At 39.1% G+C, this 23,363-nt stretch overlaps 1 protein-coding gene across 1 annotated transcript in view; it reads right to left on the bottom strand.

The window, feature by feature from the left end:
- Positions 1-23,363, bottom strand: part of LOC140236295 (uncharacterized) — a 140,515-nt gene that overhangs the window by 88,962 nt on the left and 28,190 nt on the right. Inside the window, exon 3 of the mRNA XM_072316249.1 lies at positions 3,971-4,282. Coding sequence (XP_072172350.1) covers positions 3,971-4,282 — 312 coding nt within the window. The remainder of the gene's footprint in view (positions 1-3,970; positions 4,283-23,363) is intronic.

Raw genomic sequence — 23,363 nt, 5'->3', positions numbered from 1 at the left:
ACAGTCGCAAGAAAGTTCGCAAACGGTTTTTATGGTATATGGTTCCTATATAAAAGCTTTTAAAACAGACAAGGTTCCACTCTAAGAAAGTTCTTGACATCTCCATCATGATTGTAATTGCTGCAAAAGCTTTTCATATTGGCCAAAGTCTGTCCTCTGCAACAACCACTCTCTGACTCTCTCTCTTTCTTCTTCTTCGTTTCTTGTTTTTCTTTATTTTCTTTCTCTTATGCTGCACAATAGCTGTAGCAGCAGCCTGACAAAGCAGCTCTTCAAGGATAGCAACACGTTGAGCCTCTTCTTGGCAGAAATTTATTTCCATATACTGGAAATCTATCTTAAACGGTCGTCACAAGAGATCTGAATTCAGGGGAAGGTTTTACGTTCGTTTTATGGGTCTGACTACACATTGTCGCCTGGTACTTTTCTAGGTCCAAGAACATTTGCAAATTGTCGCAAAGGATTTGCAAACAGTTGCTAATATTTGCAAAACTGTCGCTAACATTTGCAAAATTGTTGCTAACATTTGCTAACATTCGCTAATAGTCGCCACCTGTGTTTCGCAAACACTTTCGCAAACATTCACTAAAGTGTTGCTAATTGTCGCTAAACATCGCTAAAAGTCGCTAACTGTCGCTAATGGCGGAAGCGAACTTTGATTTTTCGCAAACATTCGTCAGAAAAGATGGCGAATCTCAAATTCGCTACGTTCGCAAACGTTCGCCGCTCAGTGAGATACCAGCTTTAAAGCCCCCTCACACCTGAGCGAATGTAGGGGGACGAAGGGGGACGAATGAGAAAAACGCACGAAATGCGCGCGAATTCAACGATTTCAAATGAAATTGCCTTCAAATCATCCGATTATAAACTAAAGTCAAATATGATCAACGAACGGTAAGCGAAGGATAAATATGACATGCGAAGGATAACGATTTTTCGGTACACTTCTTTGAGTAAATTGCGGCCGAAGGCGAGCGAAGGGTTGATATGACCCGATAAGACGAACGAACAATGAGCAATGGTTTGATATGGCGTGCGATTGGAAACGAAGACGAAAGAATAGATCAGGCGTTCCCGTACTTGTGCGTGCGCTCCTCGGGGAGTATAAAAGAGACCAGGGCCCTGTTTCATAAAGCTGTTCGTAAAGTTACGAACAACTTACGAGCGACTGGTGATCAGTTCTGATGGGCTCTACTTATCAGAATTTCCATAATTCAGCACAAGTACTGATCACCAGTCTCTCGTAAGTTGTTCGTAACTTTACGAACAGCTTTATGAAACACCCCCCAGGTCCGTCCAGATTTCAGTGCGGCCAGAGAAATCATCCACGCAACATTTACATTTAAAGGACGACAAAGATAAACAGTAAAATCAGCCGGAAGATTCCAGTATTTATGGCACTGTAAACATTAATGTTTTTTTTTTCGCAAAAATTGTGCGAGTACGTGGAAGGTGATAGTCATCACGATGACGAGTTGGGTAGATATGAAGAGAGTTATTTCTTATGAACATATGTGCAAAAATGTCAGGAAGCTCATCAATTGAAAATTTATACATAAAAATACCAACATTATAATGAAACAAATCAATCAATTTCAGATTTTTGCTTCTACACAAAAGATCATTTGTGTGAAATAAATATCCAATATTATTAATTATTCTTAAAGCACGTTTTTGAAGAAGAAAAAGGGTAGGGTCCTATCAAGCAAAAACTGAGATGAATTGCCCCAATTGCTATCATTTTAGCAAAAAAAAAATATTGAAACAGTAACAATGGAGGTGAGATGATAACAAATTTGACGTACCCCTAAATTGACTCGACCTACCCCCTTTCCCCTATTGTATCGTACCTACCACCAACATCGCACCAGATAAATTTGTAGTCACTGTCCACTATAATAGCCAACAGGACTACACTAAAAAAGCCCTTGTAGTTGCAGCAAAGCGAGCCGGACAGAGGAGGCTTTCTGATGGCCACATGCTTGCCATCAATAGCTGCCACACAGTGGGGAAAATTCCACCGGAATTGTAGAATCCATCAGCAAGTTGTTTCCATCCATCAGGGGTTGAAGGGGCTGTCATGACTTCATCTGCATACTCGTCACATATGGCCTGACACACTTCCCTGGCCACTACAGATAGGGTGTGTTCAGGCACCCTCCACCCATACTGCATGTCGGAGTACTTGGTGCCAGACACAAGATGACGGAGAGTAGCTGCCAACTTGAGACCTTCTTCCAGCGGCTCCCTGTACCAGGTGTACTGCCTCCTGATTCTTCCTCTGACCCTCTCCAGGATTTCATCGTAGAGTTCAGGGGGCATGCAGAGAAATTTCTTGAAAGTCGAAGGGTCTTCTCTTCGGAGCTCAACCAACAGCTGGTCGTAGATTCCAAAAGCCCTTCTTCTGGCAGGGTTCAGCCACGTCCTTCTCCAGATACGACGTCGTCTGAAGCCTCGTCTCCATCTGAATCGGCCTCTGATGAACTGGTGTAGGTTCAGCTGCTGATGAATAATATCATTCTGAGCCATTGCCAGTAAATATTGGACTCTGAGGCGGGCTGCATCTTCCATTTTTCTGAAGAAACTTTGAAACTTTCAGGTGGAATGTTTATATATGAGTAGCGTGGCGAGTGGCTGGTCACAAAGAGCAGCTCAGCATTCGCCAATTTTTCGTCAGGTCATTTGCTCGTATTCGTATCACTTCGCAATCCATAGTTTGTCATAGTATCTCTTAGACTTGCCTTCGTGTATGCATCGCCTTTCAAATTTAGTAAAAGTCAATCTTAGTTTCCCTTCGCATAGAAGATGGCAAGCGAAAATACGTTTGTCATAGTATCTTCGTTTCTATGCGCAAGTCATATTTAGTCATTGTGTTGCTTCGTTTAGGGTTCTTTCGAGATCGGTCCACCTTGGCAAAAGCGCGACGAGGGACTATGCGTGACGATAGCACACGAACGATAAACGAACGATTACCGCAGACTAAATAAGAGATGCAAATGACAGACGATTTTTCAATTCGTCGGGAAATTTTAAACATGTTCAAAAATCCCGCGCGAATTTGAATAATCGCAACTGTTAGTGCAGAAGGCGTACGAACCCAAACACGAAGGGTAAATATGACTTACTATCAATTACCATTGAAAACGATTTTTCCAAAAATGCCTTTCGCCAGCCATCGCAAGTCATATTTCAGGCAATTCGCTCAGGTGTGAGGGGGCCTTTAGACTGCTTCTGTATGACTGCAGCGAGACTGCTGAAAGACTGCTGAAAGACTGCAAGACTGAACTTCCACTGCACACACGTGGCGTTTTATACCCCAGACTAAGTGGCAAGGGGTGCTAGCCCCCTGGACACACTAGCATTGATTGACACATGTGTGTGTCTTCTATCCATTGGTTTTACACAGTACAGGGGATTTCTAACTATCTGCTGCCCTCTCAGGTCAAAGACCAATTTTGTTACACAAATTACGCGAATTTCTTATTCAATTTGAAATTACAATTGTAGTTTTTTTGCTCAGCAAAGAATTGAAAAACTTTAAGCACACTTCATCCTTTTTGTGGAGTTACATGTTTTGCATCTACCGTGATATCTGATTTCTTTTTTTATTTGATTTGATTTGATTTTTGCATTATTTATTCCAACAAGAATATAACAGAACGTCAATTTAAGGTTTATTGCCATTTGAACAGTGAAAACACACTGAAATAATTATGTCAATGTTAGATATAAATGTACAGTATGTCTCCTTAAAGTACAAAATAAATACGAAGGGGTGTTTTACGACGTAATACGCCCTAGAGTGACTAAAGTTAGTTAAGCCCAAAAATCGTGCGTAACTTCCGAGTACCGTTGAAGCCTGTTACACAAAACTCATGTGTAAGTCTGTCAAAGTAATACGAACCTTTGCTCAAAGTCTTAAACCATGCTTCTCAATATGTGTTTGTCCCAATGACAGAGGATTACTTACAGCTAATCGTCACGATGGTGGTATTCTCGGACGTCTGCAGATCTCTCAGCGCCACTTCGCAATAGTATCGTCCCTCATCGGCCACTTCAAGGTCGGTAATAACGAGACTGAAGTCATTTACCATGTTGAAACGTTCCTTCCTGCTTTCATATGTCCCATCGTTGAATGTAGCCACTGGCGTCCTCGGCTCCTGCTCTGAGAAGCGTTCCTTGTTCCAATACACAATGTAAGGCTTCTCTTGAAGGTCACATTGTAGTCGGATGTCTTCCCCTTTCCATCCCCGAACAGTGGGGGCAGTACCTACCGCAAACGCTTAAGATAGAAATTCTAGAGTGTCTTAATGCATATATATCAAAAGATTCGTTCCGTTTTCTTTCGCTCATTTATTTAAGCTCGGCAACAAGATTCGGTCAAGGCTGTTTTTCCTCATGTTTGTTTCGGATAAAAAACATACTGAAATTTAGTAGACAATACAAACATACACTAGATTTAAAAAAACGATTATATAAAATAATAAACAAAAAATCGTGAGGAGCAATATGAGATATCATAAGTCCATAATGAAATAAACAAATAGATCATACAATCATACAACTGGGTTGATGCTTCAAATCGCTATTAATCACAAGTTACAATGTATCAGTTCTATTTTTCAAACTTTCGAATTGTAGGTTTTTTTAATCAACTATTTATGCGCAAAGGTTGTGTCCGCATTGTTGTGAGACAGCAGTGCAGGCATGCCTTTCAAATCATATATATATATATATATATATATATATATATATATGTAACGAGCTGAAAAAATGGGGGGCTCCCGAATAGGATGGGCATTATAAAGGGACTGATAAGAAATTAGAGGGTCATGAAGTAGATAGGGCAAAGCACAGGGTGAAAGAATAAAGGGAATAAAACGGAAAGAATAAGGTTCAGACAGCGGGCTTAGGGCATGGCAGGACAGTGTAGGGAACCAGACAAAGGGAATAAAGAAGAAGGACATTTGATAGACATCAGGTGATTTTTTTAAAGGACAAAGAAATAGATACGACTGGCAGGATGTTAGGAGTATATGTTTGATAAGGAGTTGAGGTGTTTAACGAGAATATTGTGGTAGTGTGAGTTAAATCGGGAATCCTGCTGGAGGAGTAAGTTAAAGGGCTCGTAGCGAAGCTGGGTTTTGTTTTATAAATATTAGGAGGAAGGGAGAGTGTCAGGTTGGGTTCGAGACGCAGGTAGGTTACGCAGGTGAGAGGAGAGGGTCAAGTCGGGGACAGGTAAGCGGATTGGTCGAAAGAGGGTTGTCAATAATTCAGGTGTGGGAAATTAATTAAAATGATTGGATAATGGAATTGTAGGAGGGATTTAAGGGTTAGTTTAAAAGGGCATGTATTGTAGGGAGAAGACAGATTACAGATTACAGATTTTGAGATTTTGAGATTTCAGATTTCAGAAGACAGATTTCAGAAGACAGATTTTATCGAGAGATTTTTCATCGAGAGATTTCGGGAGAATTTGGTACACACTTAGAGAGAGATTTCCGGACACAATGTGGAGAGAACTTTGCCAGATAGATTGAATCTTAGTGAAGATGTAGCCCGTTGGCATCAAATTTTTGAACGTTGGTGAACGTTGAACGTTGTTAATGGAGAGAGAGCCGAACTTTACTTCTGACGTGGGGAACGCCGTCCGTGCCACTGTCCGAAGAGTTGCCATGTAACAAGCGGAAAAAAAAAGATTGTAACTTGTGCACAAACCCCACCCCGAGGCCCACTAATGTTTTGAGGAGAACCAGAAGGAAGTGAGGCGCAGCCGGAGACCAGCCGCAGGTGCGACGAACGCGATCCGGGCCGAAGTGACGACGGCAGCCACCGACGGAGCTCCGGGTAACGTCGGCGACTAGGACTGAGAGAAGGAAGGGCTTCCATAACAACTGCAGTATTCCGCGGACAATTTCCCTCTCCCTATTAACCCCCCCCCCCCCCTTTTTGCACTTGCACCCGAGGCCATGTAAGTAAAAATAACCGAGATTGAATTATGCGCATGCTTGGTTATATTGTATCAAAATGTTGAATTGCCCAGCAACTGTGGGTTTAAAGTGATTAATAAGAGGAGATTTTCCCCTTAAATAAATACCAAAGTAAATTTATGAATTTGATGTAACGGTTGTTTAATTTTTGTCTTTAAATAAATTTAATTAATATTGTTGATGGTGTGGCAGGTGTGTCGATAAGTCCGAGTGCACTAACCAAATCCCCTCGCGCCTTACAGACCGGGCGCGAGCCCAGCCATCCCCTGCCGCTGGTAGCCCCAGCCCAGGGCGGTGAGCTGGGGCGGGAGAGTAGAGGGTTAGATATATATATATAATATTTACAAATCTCTAAAGTAATCTAGCCTTTTATAGAGTTTTTTATGCTTCACATGCAATGACAAAAGTTTTAGAGACAATTGCTAGCTTTGTTATGATGTAACTCTTACGACAAATCTTTCATTTTCTTTTTTTTTTTGCGTCCAAATGGCCAGTAACTACATTCAAGGTCTGAGAGGCATGATTTGAACGCACAACCATGACAAGATGGGGGAAAAATTACAATCAACTCGGAAAAATTAAGGCAAGCGACACAATGTTTCTCGCCCATTTGCGTAGAAGAAATTGACGTTTTGCCTAATCTAAATAAAAGTTAATTGAACATACCTACGACCTTTGAACTTGTGGTGACCTTCAACTTACGGGAAATTTACCAGCCATGTTTGGTCACAAACGAACATATGAAGAGTTTGTTCGCAAAAAACGATAAGTCCATTTTTGAAGATTTGAAGTACTGTCTCTGTCATAAAGTACAAAATAATACCTTTCAAATGATATATTGGTCACTACATAATAAGGTACAAATTTTTAAAGTTATGGTCAAAAGAAGCAAAACAATTCTTATTATTCTCTTTATTTTTCTTGACCTTTAATCGCAAATATCTCTATTTGGCAAATATGGACTTATCGGTTTTTGCAAACAAACTCTTCATATGGACCTAAAGTTATGAGCCACAATCGAAATGCGCATTGAAAATTTAGCATTGGGTCCTAAAAGCTAGTTGACTCATGTTTGTGACCTTTGACCTTCTAGTGATATTTAACACCCTTAAGGACACCTACCATCCAAGTTTGGTTACGAACGGAAATATACATCAAAAGCAAGGAGCCATAATCGAAACGCGCAGTAAATTCTTTACATTGGGCAATAAAGTTCATTGATCCCTGCGCCTGGTAACATTGACCTTGAGATGACCTTTCTATATTGGTAATTTTGTAACTTTAAATTACCACTCTTCCCTCCAAATTTGATTGAAATTAAGGTCCTGCAGGCGATCCCTTAGTCTCCCCGCACCTCCTGTGGGCTCGACAACATACAATGCAGCCTGGCATGCAAATACCACGCAAGTTCATGCGACAGGCACGGAATTTCGAGTGAAGCTTTAGTTGTAGGTGACGCGCCATGTGATCCGCCTATCAATTGTTTCGTGAATTACGACAAATTCTCCGCGAAAAAAAAGCAAACAAAACAAAACAAAAACCAAAAAAAATACAAACAACTCAGCGACGTTTGCTCCTACTACATTTGCTCGGATGACCTTTGCTCCTCAGAGATTTGTTCTTCCGATATTTGCTCCGCCGACCTTACTTGCTCTCAAAGATACATTAAATCCCTCGACAAATTACTCCGAAGAAATAAGAAAATGAATATCATTATGAGTTGAAAGATATAACTTAAACGAATTAAACATCACTTGTCTGATAACCCACTCTCTTTTACTATCAAAAATGATATAAAAAATATTTGGAAAACATTAGAAAAGTAAAAAAAAAAAAAAAAAAAAACTCACGTAATATTGTTTTGGATATGTAAAAAAAAAAAAAAAAAAAAAGAACTAGATATATCGCTACGGCTACTGATATGCCTCCGCCATAATGCATGGTTCTCCTAATAGGTCTATAGTACAATGTCTTGACAATGTGTGATGACAGTTTCACACAATTGGCAAAATATTAAAATGACAGGTTTGACACAAATGTGCTGAATGTTCACCTTCCTAGAACTAGGTTCAATTGGATGAATGATCAAAATGTCAGAGTGCAGGTATTTGGGGAACTGATGATTTTTACTTGACTTTTGACCCTTTTATAAGTTTATGCATTGAGTAATTTTCAAGGTATTGGGAAAAAGTATAATTTCAGTATCAAATCGGAAAATAGCATTATTTAAACCTGGCCTTTGACCTTTGACCTCACAGTTCCAAAGAGAATCACTGTTAGGTTGAACATGCATAAATATGTAAGTTTCATGATGATACCTTGAGTTACTTTCGAGATATGGAGGAAAAAGTGCAATTTAGCACTTTCACTTGACCTTTTACCTTTTGACCTTTGACCTTTTGGCAAGAAACTTCCCCAAAAATATATATTGGGTAATTCATGCCATACATCGAGTTTAAAAAAAAAAAAACCTTCAGGCATATTGCATTTTAAGGAAACTAGTGATATTTTGAGGAGTTGACCTTGGCCTTTGAACCCCCTGACCTTTGACCCATGACCCCCAACTTTCCTAGATAATCACTGCCCATCGGTACAAGCATATATATACTAAGTTCCATGAAGATACCTTGAACCATTTGCGAGATATGGAGAAAAACATGAAATTTCAATTTTTTTTCCACAAAATAACCTGTGACCTTTGACCTTTGACCCTGTGACCCTGAAATCCACACAAAGTATTATCCCCCAAGGATATACCCTCATACCAAGTTTGATGTAAAACCACCACACGGTTCTTGAGATATCGACAAAAACAAAACGGGACGGACGGACGTACGGACGGACGTACGGACGGACGGACGGACGGACGGACGACCCGAAAACATAATGCCTCCGGCCACTTCGTTGCGGAGGCATAAAAATGGGTTAATGTCTCTAGCAGTACTCCCGTTGGCATCGCTGAAATTGTTAATGATTTTTTTTTCTCTCGTCAATTGGGATTTTAAAAAAGAAGATCTTCAGTTAAAAAAAAAAAAAAAAAAAAAAAGTAGGACCTGCTTCTATTAGATTATGTAGAGATTTTTTTTTTGTTAGTAAGACTTTACTCCAGGATTTTTTTTTTTCTTTTAGACTCTGGTACACTGTACTATAGAGTATTCATGTAGTGCACACATATCAGTGGAAATAATAATAATAATAACAAAGGACATTTATATTGCGCAGCTACTATAATGATATACTCTACTGCGCATTACAAAATGACATGCATACAAGAAATTCAAACAGAATGTGCACTACTTCAAGAGATGACTTTTTTCATCAAGTATTCATCCCATAACAAGCTCTGGAGAGGTACAGTATAATGTTGATCTATTTTGTCAAATCTCTCCTCCCCCTTCTCTCCACACACCCCCCCCCCCCCACTCTGCTTCACTTTGACACTACATTTTTCTTTTCTTATTATCTTCTTGTGGAACTAGATCTTAGTTCAAAGTAGTTGAATTCCTGAATCATAAAATAGTCATTTTTTCCGAAAACTTTGAATGATTGAGGTATTTTAATGTATTTCTTTGGTTTGGCTACAACTGAAATAGTTCAAAATGCATACATTTAATCTATTTGATAATTAAAAGACTTTTTTGGTACTTTGTAGACAATAAGGTGATAATGATACCCCCTTATGCAAGGATAATTGCCTGTATATATTACAAACATCTTTTGTGAAACTATATCAACACTGCAGGACTTATCTTCTTTTTAAACCCAATGTGCATCATTTTCAAAGGTGTCTCTATTAGAAGTTTTTCCATCCTTCAATGTGCAATTTCTCATATGATAATAAATGGTTAGATATTATCAAAAACCACATGATTAAAAAAAAATCATTAAAGAAATGTGACCCTAACTATAGGACTCATAACCTGTAAATATCATAATGAAATATCCATAACCGCATCACAAAATCGTACCAAAGATACTAACATAAATGAAAAAAAAAAGAAATGAACTAGAAATGTCGCTATGGCGACTGATGCCTCCGCCATAATGCATGATTCTCCCTATAGGCCTATAGTACAATGTCTTCACAATGTGTGATCCATGACAGTTTCACATAACTGGCAAAATATTGAAATGAGAGGTTTGTCAGAAATGTCTTGAACTGGGTTTGCTATAATTTTCTAAGACTTCAGGTACACATATTTGGGGAATTTGGGGGAAGTTTATGCATTGGGTAATTGCCAAGGTATGAAGAAAGAGTGTGATGACGGTACAAAATATATATAATTTTTTTTTTCGGGGGGGGGGCATTGAAACCTGGCCTTTGACCCTTAACCTTTGACCTTTTGGCTGGAAATTTCCTGGAGAATCTCCATTAGGTAATGCATGTATAAGTTTTGAAACTAATAATGCAAGCATTGCATATACTAGTATATGAGGAAAATAGTAAAATATTGAGGAGTTGACCTTGACCTTTAACCCCTGACTATTGACCCATGACCCCTATATTCCCTAGATAATCCCTGCCAGACAGTACATGCGTATGTACCAAGTTCCACGAAGATACATTGAACCATTTGCGAGAAAAGTGATATTGCAACATTTCACCTAATCTTTGACCTTTTGACCTTTGACCTTATGACATGAAACTCTCTCTGGAGAATCTTTACGCAGTAGTACATGTTCACACCAAGTTTCAAGAAAATACCTTCGGGCATTGCATAGATATGGGGGGAATTGCAACATTTGTAGCATTTGACCTTGACCTTTTGACCTTTGACCTCTTGCCAATGTCACTAAAATCTACTCAACTAATTGTCCCATCATACATCATCCTTGGACGAAGTTTGGTGAAAGCTGCTTCATCCAGTTTTGAGTTATCACGTAAACAGATAAATTTTAGGATTTGACCTTGATCTTTGACCTTTGACCTCTGTCCGATTTCACTGAAAAACTAATCAAGTAATTGCCCCATCATACATCATCCTCCAAAAAAGTTTGGTGAAATTTGCTACATCCAGTCTTGAGTTATCGCGTAAACGGATACAATTTAATGATTTGACCTTGACCTTTGACCTTTAGCCGATTTCAACCAAAATCTAATCAAGTAATTGCCCCATCATACTGGACCAAGTTTGGTAAAATTCCAGTAAACAGAACTCAAGTTATCGCGTAAACAAAAGCGGACGGACGTACGGACGGACGGACAACCCGAAAACATAAGGGCCCGAATTCATGAAGGTGGTACAGATGAAACCATGGTTTAAACCATAGACAAAAACCATGGGGCGCCAAGTGTCGCATGGAATATTTCGTTACGAAATCAGTCATTTCGTCGATGACATTATCATTTTGTAACGAAATGACAACATTTTGTAACTAAATGAACTTTTCGTCCACGAAATGATAATTTCGTTAACAAAACGGTCATTTTGTCGACTAAATTACCAATTTCGTAACGAAATATTCCGTGCGATACTTGGCACTCCATGGTTTTTGTCCATGGTGTAAACCATGGTTTCATTTGCACCACCTTCGTGAATTCGGGCCAATGCCTCCGGCACCACTTCGTGGCGGAGGCATAAAAATCAGATGGAATTCAATTCAATTCAATTCAATAGTTTATTTATTTCCATCATCAAAAAGAAAAAAAAAAGGAAAAATTTGACATGATCCAAAGTGATACAATTTTTTTTTAATTTCTCTTACACTCGTCTGATAAAGGATCTTTTTAAATACAATATAAAGTATATTCACGAATGATGTCGTAAAAATGAAACGATGCACTTTGCCACGGCAACAAAAATAGTAAATAATCACAATGATGGAAAACAGTGTTCCACTAAAAAAGCCAAGCTTGTAAGACGTGGAACACTGGAACAAAAAGTTAGAATTATCTACTAACAGCATTTTGGAATGAAGATGAAAGCTTTTCTCATGAAATTTGAAGGGACTATTGATTGTGCGCATGTATATACGGAAATATGTGATTTTTTTTTTTTTTTTTTTTTTTTTTTTAGTAAAGAGAATGCATAGTCTGACTTTGCAAACCCTTGGACAGAGTTTGACCAGAAGAACACCCCTTGCAAATTTGATGGATTGAACGGCATGTCTCACTTTTACAGGTTAGAGAAGATAAAAGACCTTATTCCTCCCAGCTATTTTATAGACCTTTTTTTTTTAATCTAAACACACGCCTTGATGGGGAATATACCCGTGTGAGCCCTATATGTCACAAAACGGGCAATGGCTCACAACGACATTTGCAAGGAGCCCTCTTTCGTCCATATTGAATCCACGTACAGCCTAGTTCTAAGCTACTCATAGCTCAAAGTTCACGTGGGATTCCCCACGCTCACACTGGTCTCCAGACATACTTTACATAGAGATCAGTGCCCACGCCACACGTAGTTGAAGCCTTGCTGTTTTCCGAATGCATACTGCATGTACTCTTATAGTTTGTATGCATTCCATGGTAGTTGCATGGCTGAAGAGGAGGTGTTTCACTGTATGCATTGCTGTCAATACCACCGTGTGGAAAATCGTACGTTTTGACGCAAATCTCTGTCATGAGTTAAACTGACGTCACAAAGGCATATAGCAATAAAATAATATGCATAGTAAAAGGACTTTCGATAGGCATGTCGACCGAAAAAGAAAAAAAAAGTTTGTTTTTATGCCTCCGCCACGAAGTGGTGCCGGAGGCATTATGTTTTCGGGTTGTCCGTCCGTCCGTCCGTCCGTCCGTCCGTCCGTCCTTCCGTCCGTCCGTCCGTCCGTCCGTCCGTCCTTCCGTCCGTCCGTAATGAATTTTGTGGACAAGGTAACTATCGAAACCTGTTGAGGTATTCTAATGAAACTTGGCATGTATGTGTATTAGGGGGTGAAGTTGTGCCTATCAACTTTTGGGTGCACATGCTCAAGGTCAAAGGTCAAAAGGTCAAGGTCAAATACATAAAATTTCACTATTTCCACCATATCTATTGAATGCCTTAAGATATTTTCTTGAAACTTAGTGTATACATGTATTACCCAATTAAGATTCTCTGGTGAAAGTTTGGGTCATGAGGTCAAAGGTCAAAGGTCAAAAGGTCAGGGTCAAATACATAAAATTTCACTATTTCTACCATATCTATTGAATGCCTGAAGATATTTTCTTGGAACTTAGTGTATACATGTATTACCCAATTAAGATTCTCTGGTGAAAGTTTGGGTCATGAGGTCAAAGGTCAAAGGTCAAAAGTTCAAGTAGAAATATTAAAACTTCTTTTTTTTCTCTGTACCTTGGAAAATTGTTCAAGGTATCTTCATGGAACATAGTATATACATGTACTGACTGGAAGTGATTATCTAGAGAATGTAGAGTTCATGGGGTCAAAGGTCAGGGGTCAAAGGTCAAGTGCAAGACTTCAAAATTTTACTATTACCCTCATATTTATGCAATGCCAGCAGGGTTATTTTTTTACACTTGGTGTATGCGTGTGTAAACTAATAGAAATTCTCTGGAAAGTTTTGTTTATTTCTCTCTTTTTGCCTCAAAGGTCAAAAGGTCAAAGATCAATTGAAAGTGCTGAACTAACTTTTTCCTCCATATCTCGGAAGTGGCACAAGTTACCTTGAAACTTAGTACATACATGTATTATGCATGTTCTACCTGAAAGTAATTATCTCATGAATTTTAGGGTCAACGGCCAGATGAAAATGGTTACAATTTACTATTCAATTCAGAAATTGCACTTTTTCTCCACACCTGTACCTTGAAAATTACTCACTGCCTAAATGTATGAATGGTTCAAAGTCAAGTTAAAGTCCTTAAATCCCTAGATACATGCTCTCCTATTCATCCAATTAAACCTACGTCAAGGAAGGTGAACATTCAAAACATTTGTGACAAACTTGTCATTCCAATATTTTGCCAATTTTGTGAAAATGTAATCACACAGTGTCCACATGTACTATCTAGACCTATTGGGAAAAATCATGCATTATGGCGGAGGCATACCAGTCGCCAAAGCGACATTTCTAGTTTCTGGTGACTTTTAATTCTTCAAATCTTCCTTTTTTTTATTTTTTTTATTACACATTAAAGGAGATCCAGTTTTAACAAATTAACAATTCCAAGGATGTTACACAGTACGGCTTGCTTACTCTCCTAAGGAATGTAGAACGGGTTAGATTACTTTTGCCTGTTAAAAAAGTTAAATCTAGGCTACTGTGATTTGTTCCTTCTTATCGGTGGTCACAGTCGACCTACAATGCATTCATAGATAGTATTCTTTGCCAAGGTAGATAATTTTGTTTTTGATATTGCTATATCCAGAAATTATCAATTTCTTTTTGCTCAACCTGACATTTACAATCAATACGATACATTATTTTGATTAATGATATTATCATTGGTTTTCAATTCCACCTTGTTATCCATCACTGCTTTTATCCATCTTTCAGTGATATAATTTTCTGTTTTTGGACAATTTTGAAGTTATAGACTGCCCTGTGGGAGAACAGACGCATTTTGCAAATGTAATGGTCATGGCTTACGAGGCGCGCAATCAGAGACAGTTTCTTCATACCGTAGGTCTATATAGGCTTGTATTATTTTTTTTTTTCAGACTGAGTAGAACCTTCTACATTTTTTTTTATCTGAACACGGAAATAACAGCAGCAGCAGCATTATTAAACTTACCTTCTGCATCATGACCACTCAGCACGGTCAATATTAAAAGAAGGAGAACGAGGCCATGGCTTCTATTCATGACTGTACGTAGTCGAAGACTGACACATTTCACATAAAATGAGATAAATATGCGTTCTGATCGTTAACGTATATGTTTTGAAGTAATGTCCAAGCCTCTCTCATGAACTGAGTCACCACAACTTTCGAGAAGGCGCGATAGTCGAACACTTGCAATGCAGCCTCCCTATTCGAGACAAGCGTCATTCCATTGTGTACAAAGAATGCTGGGTTGTTGTAAACGCACTGCTCCCTATCCGCAACGATAGCAGAGTGCACCAAATGTTTTATTTCCGTAAGGAAACGTGCATGTATAATAATCATTTCCTGCCATCTCAACAACTTGGGACCAGCGCCCAAACAGTGATCGCGATACAGACTGGTATCGATACCAGACCTCTTTCTGTAAGGAGGTGGAGCATAAATAGGCAGAAGTTGAAGAGGTGTTTTAGCATGTTTAGGGTGAGAATTCGTTCTTGCCTTTAAATGGATAGTACATTTGTGGTAAAGATGCAGACTCATTTATTAACTGTTCGCCTAATAATAAGAAACAACGTGTAATAAGATACACAATGTATAATGTAAGAGGAATTAAAAATATTCGATAAAATTCGGTTTTGAAATTGCTAACATATCCAAAAGCAGGGTAGTCATATGAAAGGGGTCCCTAATTTTATTTGGACCGCTTTGTTCTGCTTTATTTTTCTTTTTTTATATCTCTAACATTTCAAGATTTTTAAAAATTTTTTAGCATTGTATGCTCATTATTATCTAACAAAAGTTGCTTTTGATTATCTTGCACAAAATTGAGATATGTATCCCTATCTCAACCAAAACTATAATAAGCCATCCCTTTAAAGACCATTTCAAAAATGTGTTTCTACGAAGCAAAAGACATTTTTGCATATTGAACGCAGGATTGTAGGCAAAAAAGTACCATTATAGATATGCAATAAAATACTTTATTGTAACATAATGATGTATGACGTCATATATCTGTTATTGAAACATTCAAAGGCGAAGACTTCTCCAAGACCGTTAACAATTGAATGTCCGGAGAAATATATGAGTTTTTAGTGAAACTTTGAAGTGATCCAGTTTGTCAATTTTAAGGAGAAATGATAGAAGAGAGTTCCGTACAGGCGAGGAGCGATAGAGGAAAATGCCCGGTCTCCTTATCCCTTGAGATGCGTGATGGGCACCTGGAGAGTAAGGCCAGATGAACGAAGGCCAGGGCGAGAATGACGTTGCTCGATTAGGGAAGACAGGTATCCTATGGCCTTAAAAGTGAGCAGTAAGATCTTGAAATCAATTCTGTTCTTGATGGGAAGCCAGTGCAACTCAGCGAGGACAGGGGTGATGTGATCAGTGGCGTATCTAGGGGGGAGGGGGGGCACGAAAAAAACAAAGCAAAACAAAACGAAGAAGAAAAAGAAAAAAAAAAAAACTCGCCCGGGAAGGGAGGGGGAGGGGAAAATGTTACACGGAGCAGCGGCTGTAATTCTATTTCTTTCGCTCTAAAGCGATCGTCCATTGGATCAAACGAGGGTGCCAAAGGTGTCGAACAAAAACCAAATCAAACAAGATAAGAACAAAACGTAATGATGACGCGGAAATATAGAAACTTCGGCTCACTCGCGCATACTAATTTCGAGTATTTTTTCAAGTCCTCAGTTTGTTGGTATAAATCGTTGTCTATAAGGCCGTCACTATATCTTGATTAGAATTGTAAGATTTAATAAGCAAAAAATGACAAGAATTTTATGTTTTGCAAGCTGAAATACAGAAATTTTCAAAAAATTTATCCCAAAAAAGAGACATATTAAGAAAAAAACGTCATGATGGCGCGGAAATATACCAATTTAGGCTCACTCGTGCGTATAATTTGGAGTATTTTTTTTTTCAAGTCCTCAGTTTGTTGGTATATAGATATCGTTATCTATAAGGCCGTTGATATCTATAAGGCCGTCACTATATGACAAGAATTCCATGTTTTCAAGCTGAAATACAGAAATTTTCGGCTCGCTCGCTGCGCTCGCTCGCCAAAATTTATCAGAAAAAAAAAAGATAAGAACAAAACGTGATGATGGCGCGGAAATATTCAAATTTCTGCTCACTCGTGCGTACTAATCTGGAGTATTTTTTTCAAGTCCTCAGTTTGTTGGTATAAATCGTTAGCTATAAGGCCGTCACTATATCTTGATTAGAATTGTAAGATTTAATAAGCAAAAAATGACTAGAATTCCATGTTTTGTACGCTGAAATACAAAATCTTCGACTCGCTCGCTGCGCTCGCTCGCCAAAATTTATCAAAAAAAGAAGATAAGAACAAAACGTGATGATGACGCGGAAATAAACAAAAATTGTCGGCTCGCTCGCTCGCTAAATATCATCTAAATTTATTACATTTAAATCACCCTCAAAAGACCCCTTCTAAGTGCTTGAAAAAGCATATCATGTGGACTTTTTTTAATGTCCCTACCTGGATGGGGTTGGGGTTGAACACTTTTTCAGAAATTAGGGGCGCAATTTTCGCGCTTGCCCCGGGCGCCGTTTTCCCTAGATACGCCTCTGGATGTGATCATACTTCCTCAGCCCGGTGAGCAAGCGTGCTGCTGCATTCGGTACTGCTTGAAGTCTTTTCAAGTTTGCAGATGGATTACCAGCAAGAATACTATTACGAAAAATCCAGTTTTGATGTTATGAATGAATGGATGTTTTATGTTGCCGTCCTTGAAAGCAGAGGTCGAATAGCTGCGATACTACGAAGCTGGAAGTAAGCAGTCTGGCATACCCGCGAAACATGCTATCTATCCTCATAGACTGGTCAAAGTAGACCTCAAGGTTACGGACACTTTCTGCAGGAGAGACGTACACATCACCGACCTAAACATCCATGGACACAATCTTGTTTCTCATTTGTGGAGAAGAAATGATGAGACATTCAGTCTCGTCGTCATGGAGTTTCATGAAGTTCTTTACCATCCATTGTAGGATATCTGACAGGTATGTGGTCATCCCATTTGCTGCTGCTGTTTCTTCAGCTGCCACTCTTGGATCGAATGTCACATTAAGTTTAGTGCCATCTGCATATTATTGGGGTTTTAAACCATGTTGACGCGCCATATTCCCAAGGGGGAAAGAGTAGTGGGCAAAGAGTAAAGGTCCGAGGACTGAACCTTTTTGGATGCCACAGGTCAGGAAGGCCTCCTCTGACACAGTTCCATTGATGTTCAAATTGTCTTCGGCAAAGGAGATAAGATCTATACCATTCAAGGGCAGTGGCGCCAACTTTGTAATCCTGCTGCGCCCTGTGGATGAGGAATTTGTAATCAAATGTGACAAAATGCAGCTGATAGATCCAAGATAATTACCATGGCTGCTTCCTTGTTGTCAACTGCTCGCAAAATGCCATCATCTTTTTTTTTTCAGAATGGCTGTCTCTTCGCTGTGATGTCTCTTATAAGCAGACTGCATCGGCTCATAGAGGTTGCAATCCTGGAGATGTGACACTAGTCTTCCGGCAACTACTTTGGCAAGGAACGGCAAGTTAGATATGTCGGTAGCTGCTCATCTCATCCGTATCTAAGGATGTTCTCTGCAGTACAGGAGTGACATGGGATAGCTTCAGCTCATCTGGATGGAAATATTTATTATTATTATATATATATATATATATTATATATAAACTGAGGTTTGGATCAGGGCTGGCGGAGCGTTTTCAAAAGTGTGGGTTCCCACTTCCGGGTTTCATGAGCTAACAAGCAAGCAAAAAAAAAAAAAAAAGAGGTCCTCAGCTCTCCCCTTCCATTTCCGGGCTACTTCAGCTGACAAGCAAAGAAAAAAAAAAAGAAGAAAAAAAAGAAAAGGTCCTCAGCTCAAAATGAATAAATAGATAAATACAATAAAATAAAGGTCTTCAGTGAAAAACATAACATTACCGCGCTCACACTTTAAGATCTCTATATATTTCTATAAAGTGCCACTGACGTACTTCCGGGTTAAAAAAAAAAGTGTGGGGGCCCAAAGTGATGACACCTTATGTATTCCTTTGTATGGTGCACAAAAAGTGTGGGGGCCCGAGCCCCCACGGCCGCCACGGTTCCGCCGGCCATGTGGATTGGATACAGGGAGCATGACTTGGCAGGAGAGCTGCGGATAACGCTCTGTATTTCTGCCGGAGCTGTGGGCGTGAGGTTATATCACTGGTCGACTCTGGCTCTACAGTAAAAAACATGTCCGACCGTTTATTGCATCTTATCGACTCAATCTTACCGATAAAGTACCTTGAGAATTTAGAGGCTACACGACCAGGAGAGGAATGATGCCGTAGTGCCATAGCGGATCCTGTCTTCCTGTAAAAAAGCTTGTCGATGATGGCATAGAGGGCTTTTTGGTCAGATCCATAATCAACTTTAATGTACATATTCCATTCTATATACATGTATAACCGTATCCGGGCACTTACCCCCTGGGCAACCACCCTCCGGATAACTACCACCCGGATAATTACCCACCAGGTCTATTCCCCCTTAGGGCAACTACCCCCCGGACAACTACCCTCCTAGGGCAATCACCCTCCAGGGCCATTACCCCCTAGGACAACTACCACCCGGTCACCTACCCTCCTAGGGCAACTACCCCCAATGGCAATTACCCCTAGGACATCTACCCCCAGATAATTACCCCCTTGGTAACTACCCCCTGGATGACTACCCCCAGGATAACTACCCCCCAGATAACTACCACCCGGATAGCTACCCCCTGGATAACTACCCCCCGGATAACTACCCCCTGGATAACTACCCCCCGGATAACTACCCCCTGGGTAACTACCCCCCGGATAACTACCCCCCGGATAACTACCCCCTGGGTAACTACCCCCCGGATAACTACCCCCTGGATAACTACCACCCGGATAACAACTCCCCGGATAACTACCCCCCGGATAACTACCCCCCCCCCCCCCGATAACTACCACCCGGATAATTACTCCCCGGATAACTACCCCCAGGATAACTACCACCCGGATTACTACCACCCCCCTTAACCATACCCCGAACCACCCCCCCCCCGCCCCGAAAGTTACCACCCGTTGTAATTTTTCCATAAGTTCATAACACCATATCAGAAGATGCATCTTTCTCTTACACTGTCATCATTTACTCTTTTGGCTTGTCATTTTCTACCGTTATAACACATTAGACGATAAACATTTCATTTAAACAAGGATATACATTCGTATCCCACAAGGCAATCTGATAAATTTCATCTACAAAATCCTAAAACGGTGATGGCTCTGAAATCTATCAGACACACTGGACCTGATATTTGGAACTCTCTTCCTTCAGAAATTCGAATTTTAAAGTCTATGTATTCTTTCAAGAAAGCTGTAAAGACAATGCTGCTCTCTGGATATCAGTGATCTTATAATGTCATTGCAATTGTATTGTATATGAAATTCCCTCGTAGAATTATCGCTGTTCAGAATTTATTGCGTAATGTTATGTAACCGATCATGACCTGTAACTGTTCACCTGTACCTCGGTGAGAAAATACTTTGCCATGCTTAACTATTCAGTGATCCAGGTGATCTAGCTTTGTGTATTAGCGAAAGCAGACAGACCTCTCCTCTCTCTTTTCTCCTATCCTATCTCTATGCAAGTCATCCCTCCCCCTATTTTCCTATAATAATGTTATGTATTATGTACGAGGGCTGTATGCAAATCAAGCAATGCTTAAGCTGTAGCCCTTCTGCGTTTCTCATTGCATCACTGATTATGTTCTGTTGTACATTGTAAAGGCAATGAAGAAACTGTATTGCTGTACATTCTAAAGGTAATGAAGAAACTTACCTTGTTAGCAATTAATGTTTATGTATATCCATTTATATGTATGGTACCATCAATGTATATGATATATATGTATGTATCTGCATGAGCAATGATATAATGCAGGAACCAATAAACTCAAATCAAATAAGAAAAGGAGAGTTGATTGCACTGCAATTCATATTCCCTTAACATTAGCGAGGGACCCTTCGATTAAAGCCATAATTTCTGATAGGATCCGGGCACGGTTTTATAAAAGTTATCAGTCCTGATAAGCTGTCAGTTCCACACAATTACCAATCGTTGTAGGTCGATCAAAGCAGGTCCATGGTAACAAGTCAGTGACTCGAGCTTATCAATCAAGCAGAACCCATGGTTTTATTGAAATTATTAGAGACTAACAAGATGTCATAACTGGCAACTTTTATCAAACGGTGCCCTAATCTGTCATAAGAGTAAAATTACAGCTTGTTTTACATACAAGTGGAATTGTGCTAGTTTTCAAATTAAATGTTCTCGACACTGAAATCAAGTTCAAATATAAGTTAGTCTGATTAGAAAGAGTAAAATATTACGAGTTTAACGGTATTTCTTTTCTTTTTCTTTTTTTTTTTTTTACAAAACACCCCTAGTTGTTAACGAAGTCTTTTGTCCTGCACCCTCTTTTTGAATAGATCTATAGAGAGTTGTAGTTGACAGAATCCTTTTTGCATTATAGGGCTGCTCTGTTTTATCCCGGCCATTTCAAGAGTATTTTTTTTTCACAAAAATTTGAAACCTTCTTGGAATAACATGCTCTTTAATATTTCGTAAGGGGTTTCTAATTATCTCACCCAAAAGATGTTTAAAGTTAGGACTCGACTAAAACCAGACGATATGAAAAAATGTTGGTTTGTTTTTTTCCAATTCAAATAGCAAACGTTGTTCGAAAATAAAAATGAGAGACGTAATTTTCTGGGGGAGAGTTACTGTAAGAGGGGTGATTGGTTGGAGCCTAATTTTAATAAGGAATAATTGTCAAGGGAGGTAATGCTCCGCGGTGACCATACCAAGGAGGTGACAATCTCTTCCCACATCCTTGATAAGTACTAGTTGTTAATGCCCAATGATGCAGTAGGGCAATTCTGAAATGAGCGTTAACGGTATAACAGTAAAATAGTTACAAAATTGATGAAACAATGCAAAGAAAGCAAATTAAGACAGAGACGAAGTACACAAATAAAGATACAGTGAACTCCCGTTACAACGAACACGGTTATAACGAAATTTCGTTATAACGAAGCAAAACTTCTGGTCCCAAAATTATCGCCATTAAAGTCTATGGTACAAAATTCGCTTATAACGAAGACGGTTATAACAAAATTTTCGTTACCACGCAGTCTTTTCTGAGCGACACTGACAAAGAAAAACAAAAGAAATGTGCTCCTTTACAACGAAATGCGGATCGCATTCGAAAATGCGTAGCGGAACAAGCATTTTTATAGCGTCCCTGCATGCATGAGCGAACGCTTCACATCATTGTATGTTCACTCCGTGTATCACGCACAGTTTCCGAGGGGAACTTGCGTTATTGTAATACAATAATCTGAATTCAGATAAGGTTTGTTTCATTGTTCCGAAGTCCTTTGATACAAAACACACAGATTTTGATACAACTAAATGTCCGTAATAGTTCGGAAATGAAATATTAAGCACATTTTGGCGTTATTCCAAAGGTTCGTTAATCCCATGATAAAATATGGTTCTTACTCTTATTCTTATACGGTTCGTTAGTCCAAAAATGATAGGAATTCAAAACGTTCGTTAATCGGAACATTACAAAAAGAATCGTTAATCCATGGTGGAAAAAGGTGAGTACAGTAACAAAACTTAAGAATTGCAATCATTATAATCGTCTTAAGATAAATAAATCTTCGAAATAACTAACGTGTCTATTTTTTTTTTTTCATTAACAAACTTTGTTAGGAATAACGAACCTTATTTCATTTCGGATGTAAAAGCCTTCGGAACAACGAACTTTCTGAATAGTGAACCTTTCTCATTTTTTTTTTTTTGATTTATAGTTAACCTTCAGAATGACGAACCTCATTTCATTTTCAGATCAACGAACCTTCGGAAAATGAACAATATATTATTTTAACTTAAATTATGAACTTTCGGAATAATGATTCTTCGGAAATGCGAACCTTCAGATAAACAAACCATCGGAATCCCGGGAATGGCAAAACTTCGGAATAAGGAGCCTTCGGAGTAACGTAGTTAAGTAAAAAAAAATAAATAAATAAATAACCTTTGGAATATCGAACTGTAACCAAATCCTACACCGTCATTTTCTACACATGTGTGACAACACAAACAACTTTATGTTCTCTTTAAAATGTAATATTTAAACGAAATTAAAAAGGTACTCTCCCATTTCACATAGCTTTCCAGCGTATGATGAGGATTCAACAAACAGAAATTTATTTTTATGCGTGGTTTCCTTCTTTTCGTTATACATTGCATATTATTATAACGATTTTTCGCTAAAACGAAAAAAAAAAAAAAAAAAACCAAACAAACAAACAAACAACTGTCGGTCCTGGGCATTTCGTCCTAACGGGAGTGCACTGCACATGAACACACACGAGATAAATCCCTTGTAATGAGAGAAAGAGGAAAGGTGAGTAATGAATGACAGGAATAGACTACCTTCACGGTACATGGGCAGAGAAAAGTGAGAGGGAAGAGGAAGATGATGGGTCAAAACCAGGGCACGTGAGGCATGAGATATAAGCTCCTCAAAATAAAGAAGTGTTACATGGAGTT

The sequence above is a fragment of the Diadema setosum genome, chromosome 12, assembly GCF_964275005.1.
Source record: "Diadema setosum chromosome 12, eeDiaSeto1, whole genome shotgun sequence".
In the NCBI taxonomy this organism is placed as follows: Eukaryota; Metazoa; Echinodermata; class Echinoidea; order Diadematoida; family Diadematidae; genus Diadema; species Diadema setosum.
Note: the sequence above shows the minus strand (reverse complement) of the source record. Positions and strands in the feature narration are given on the sequence as shown.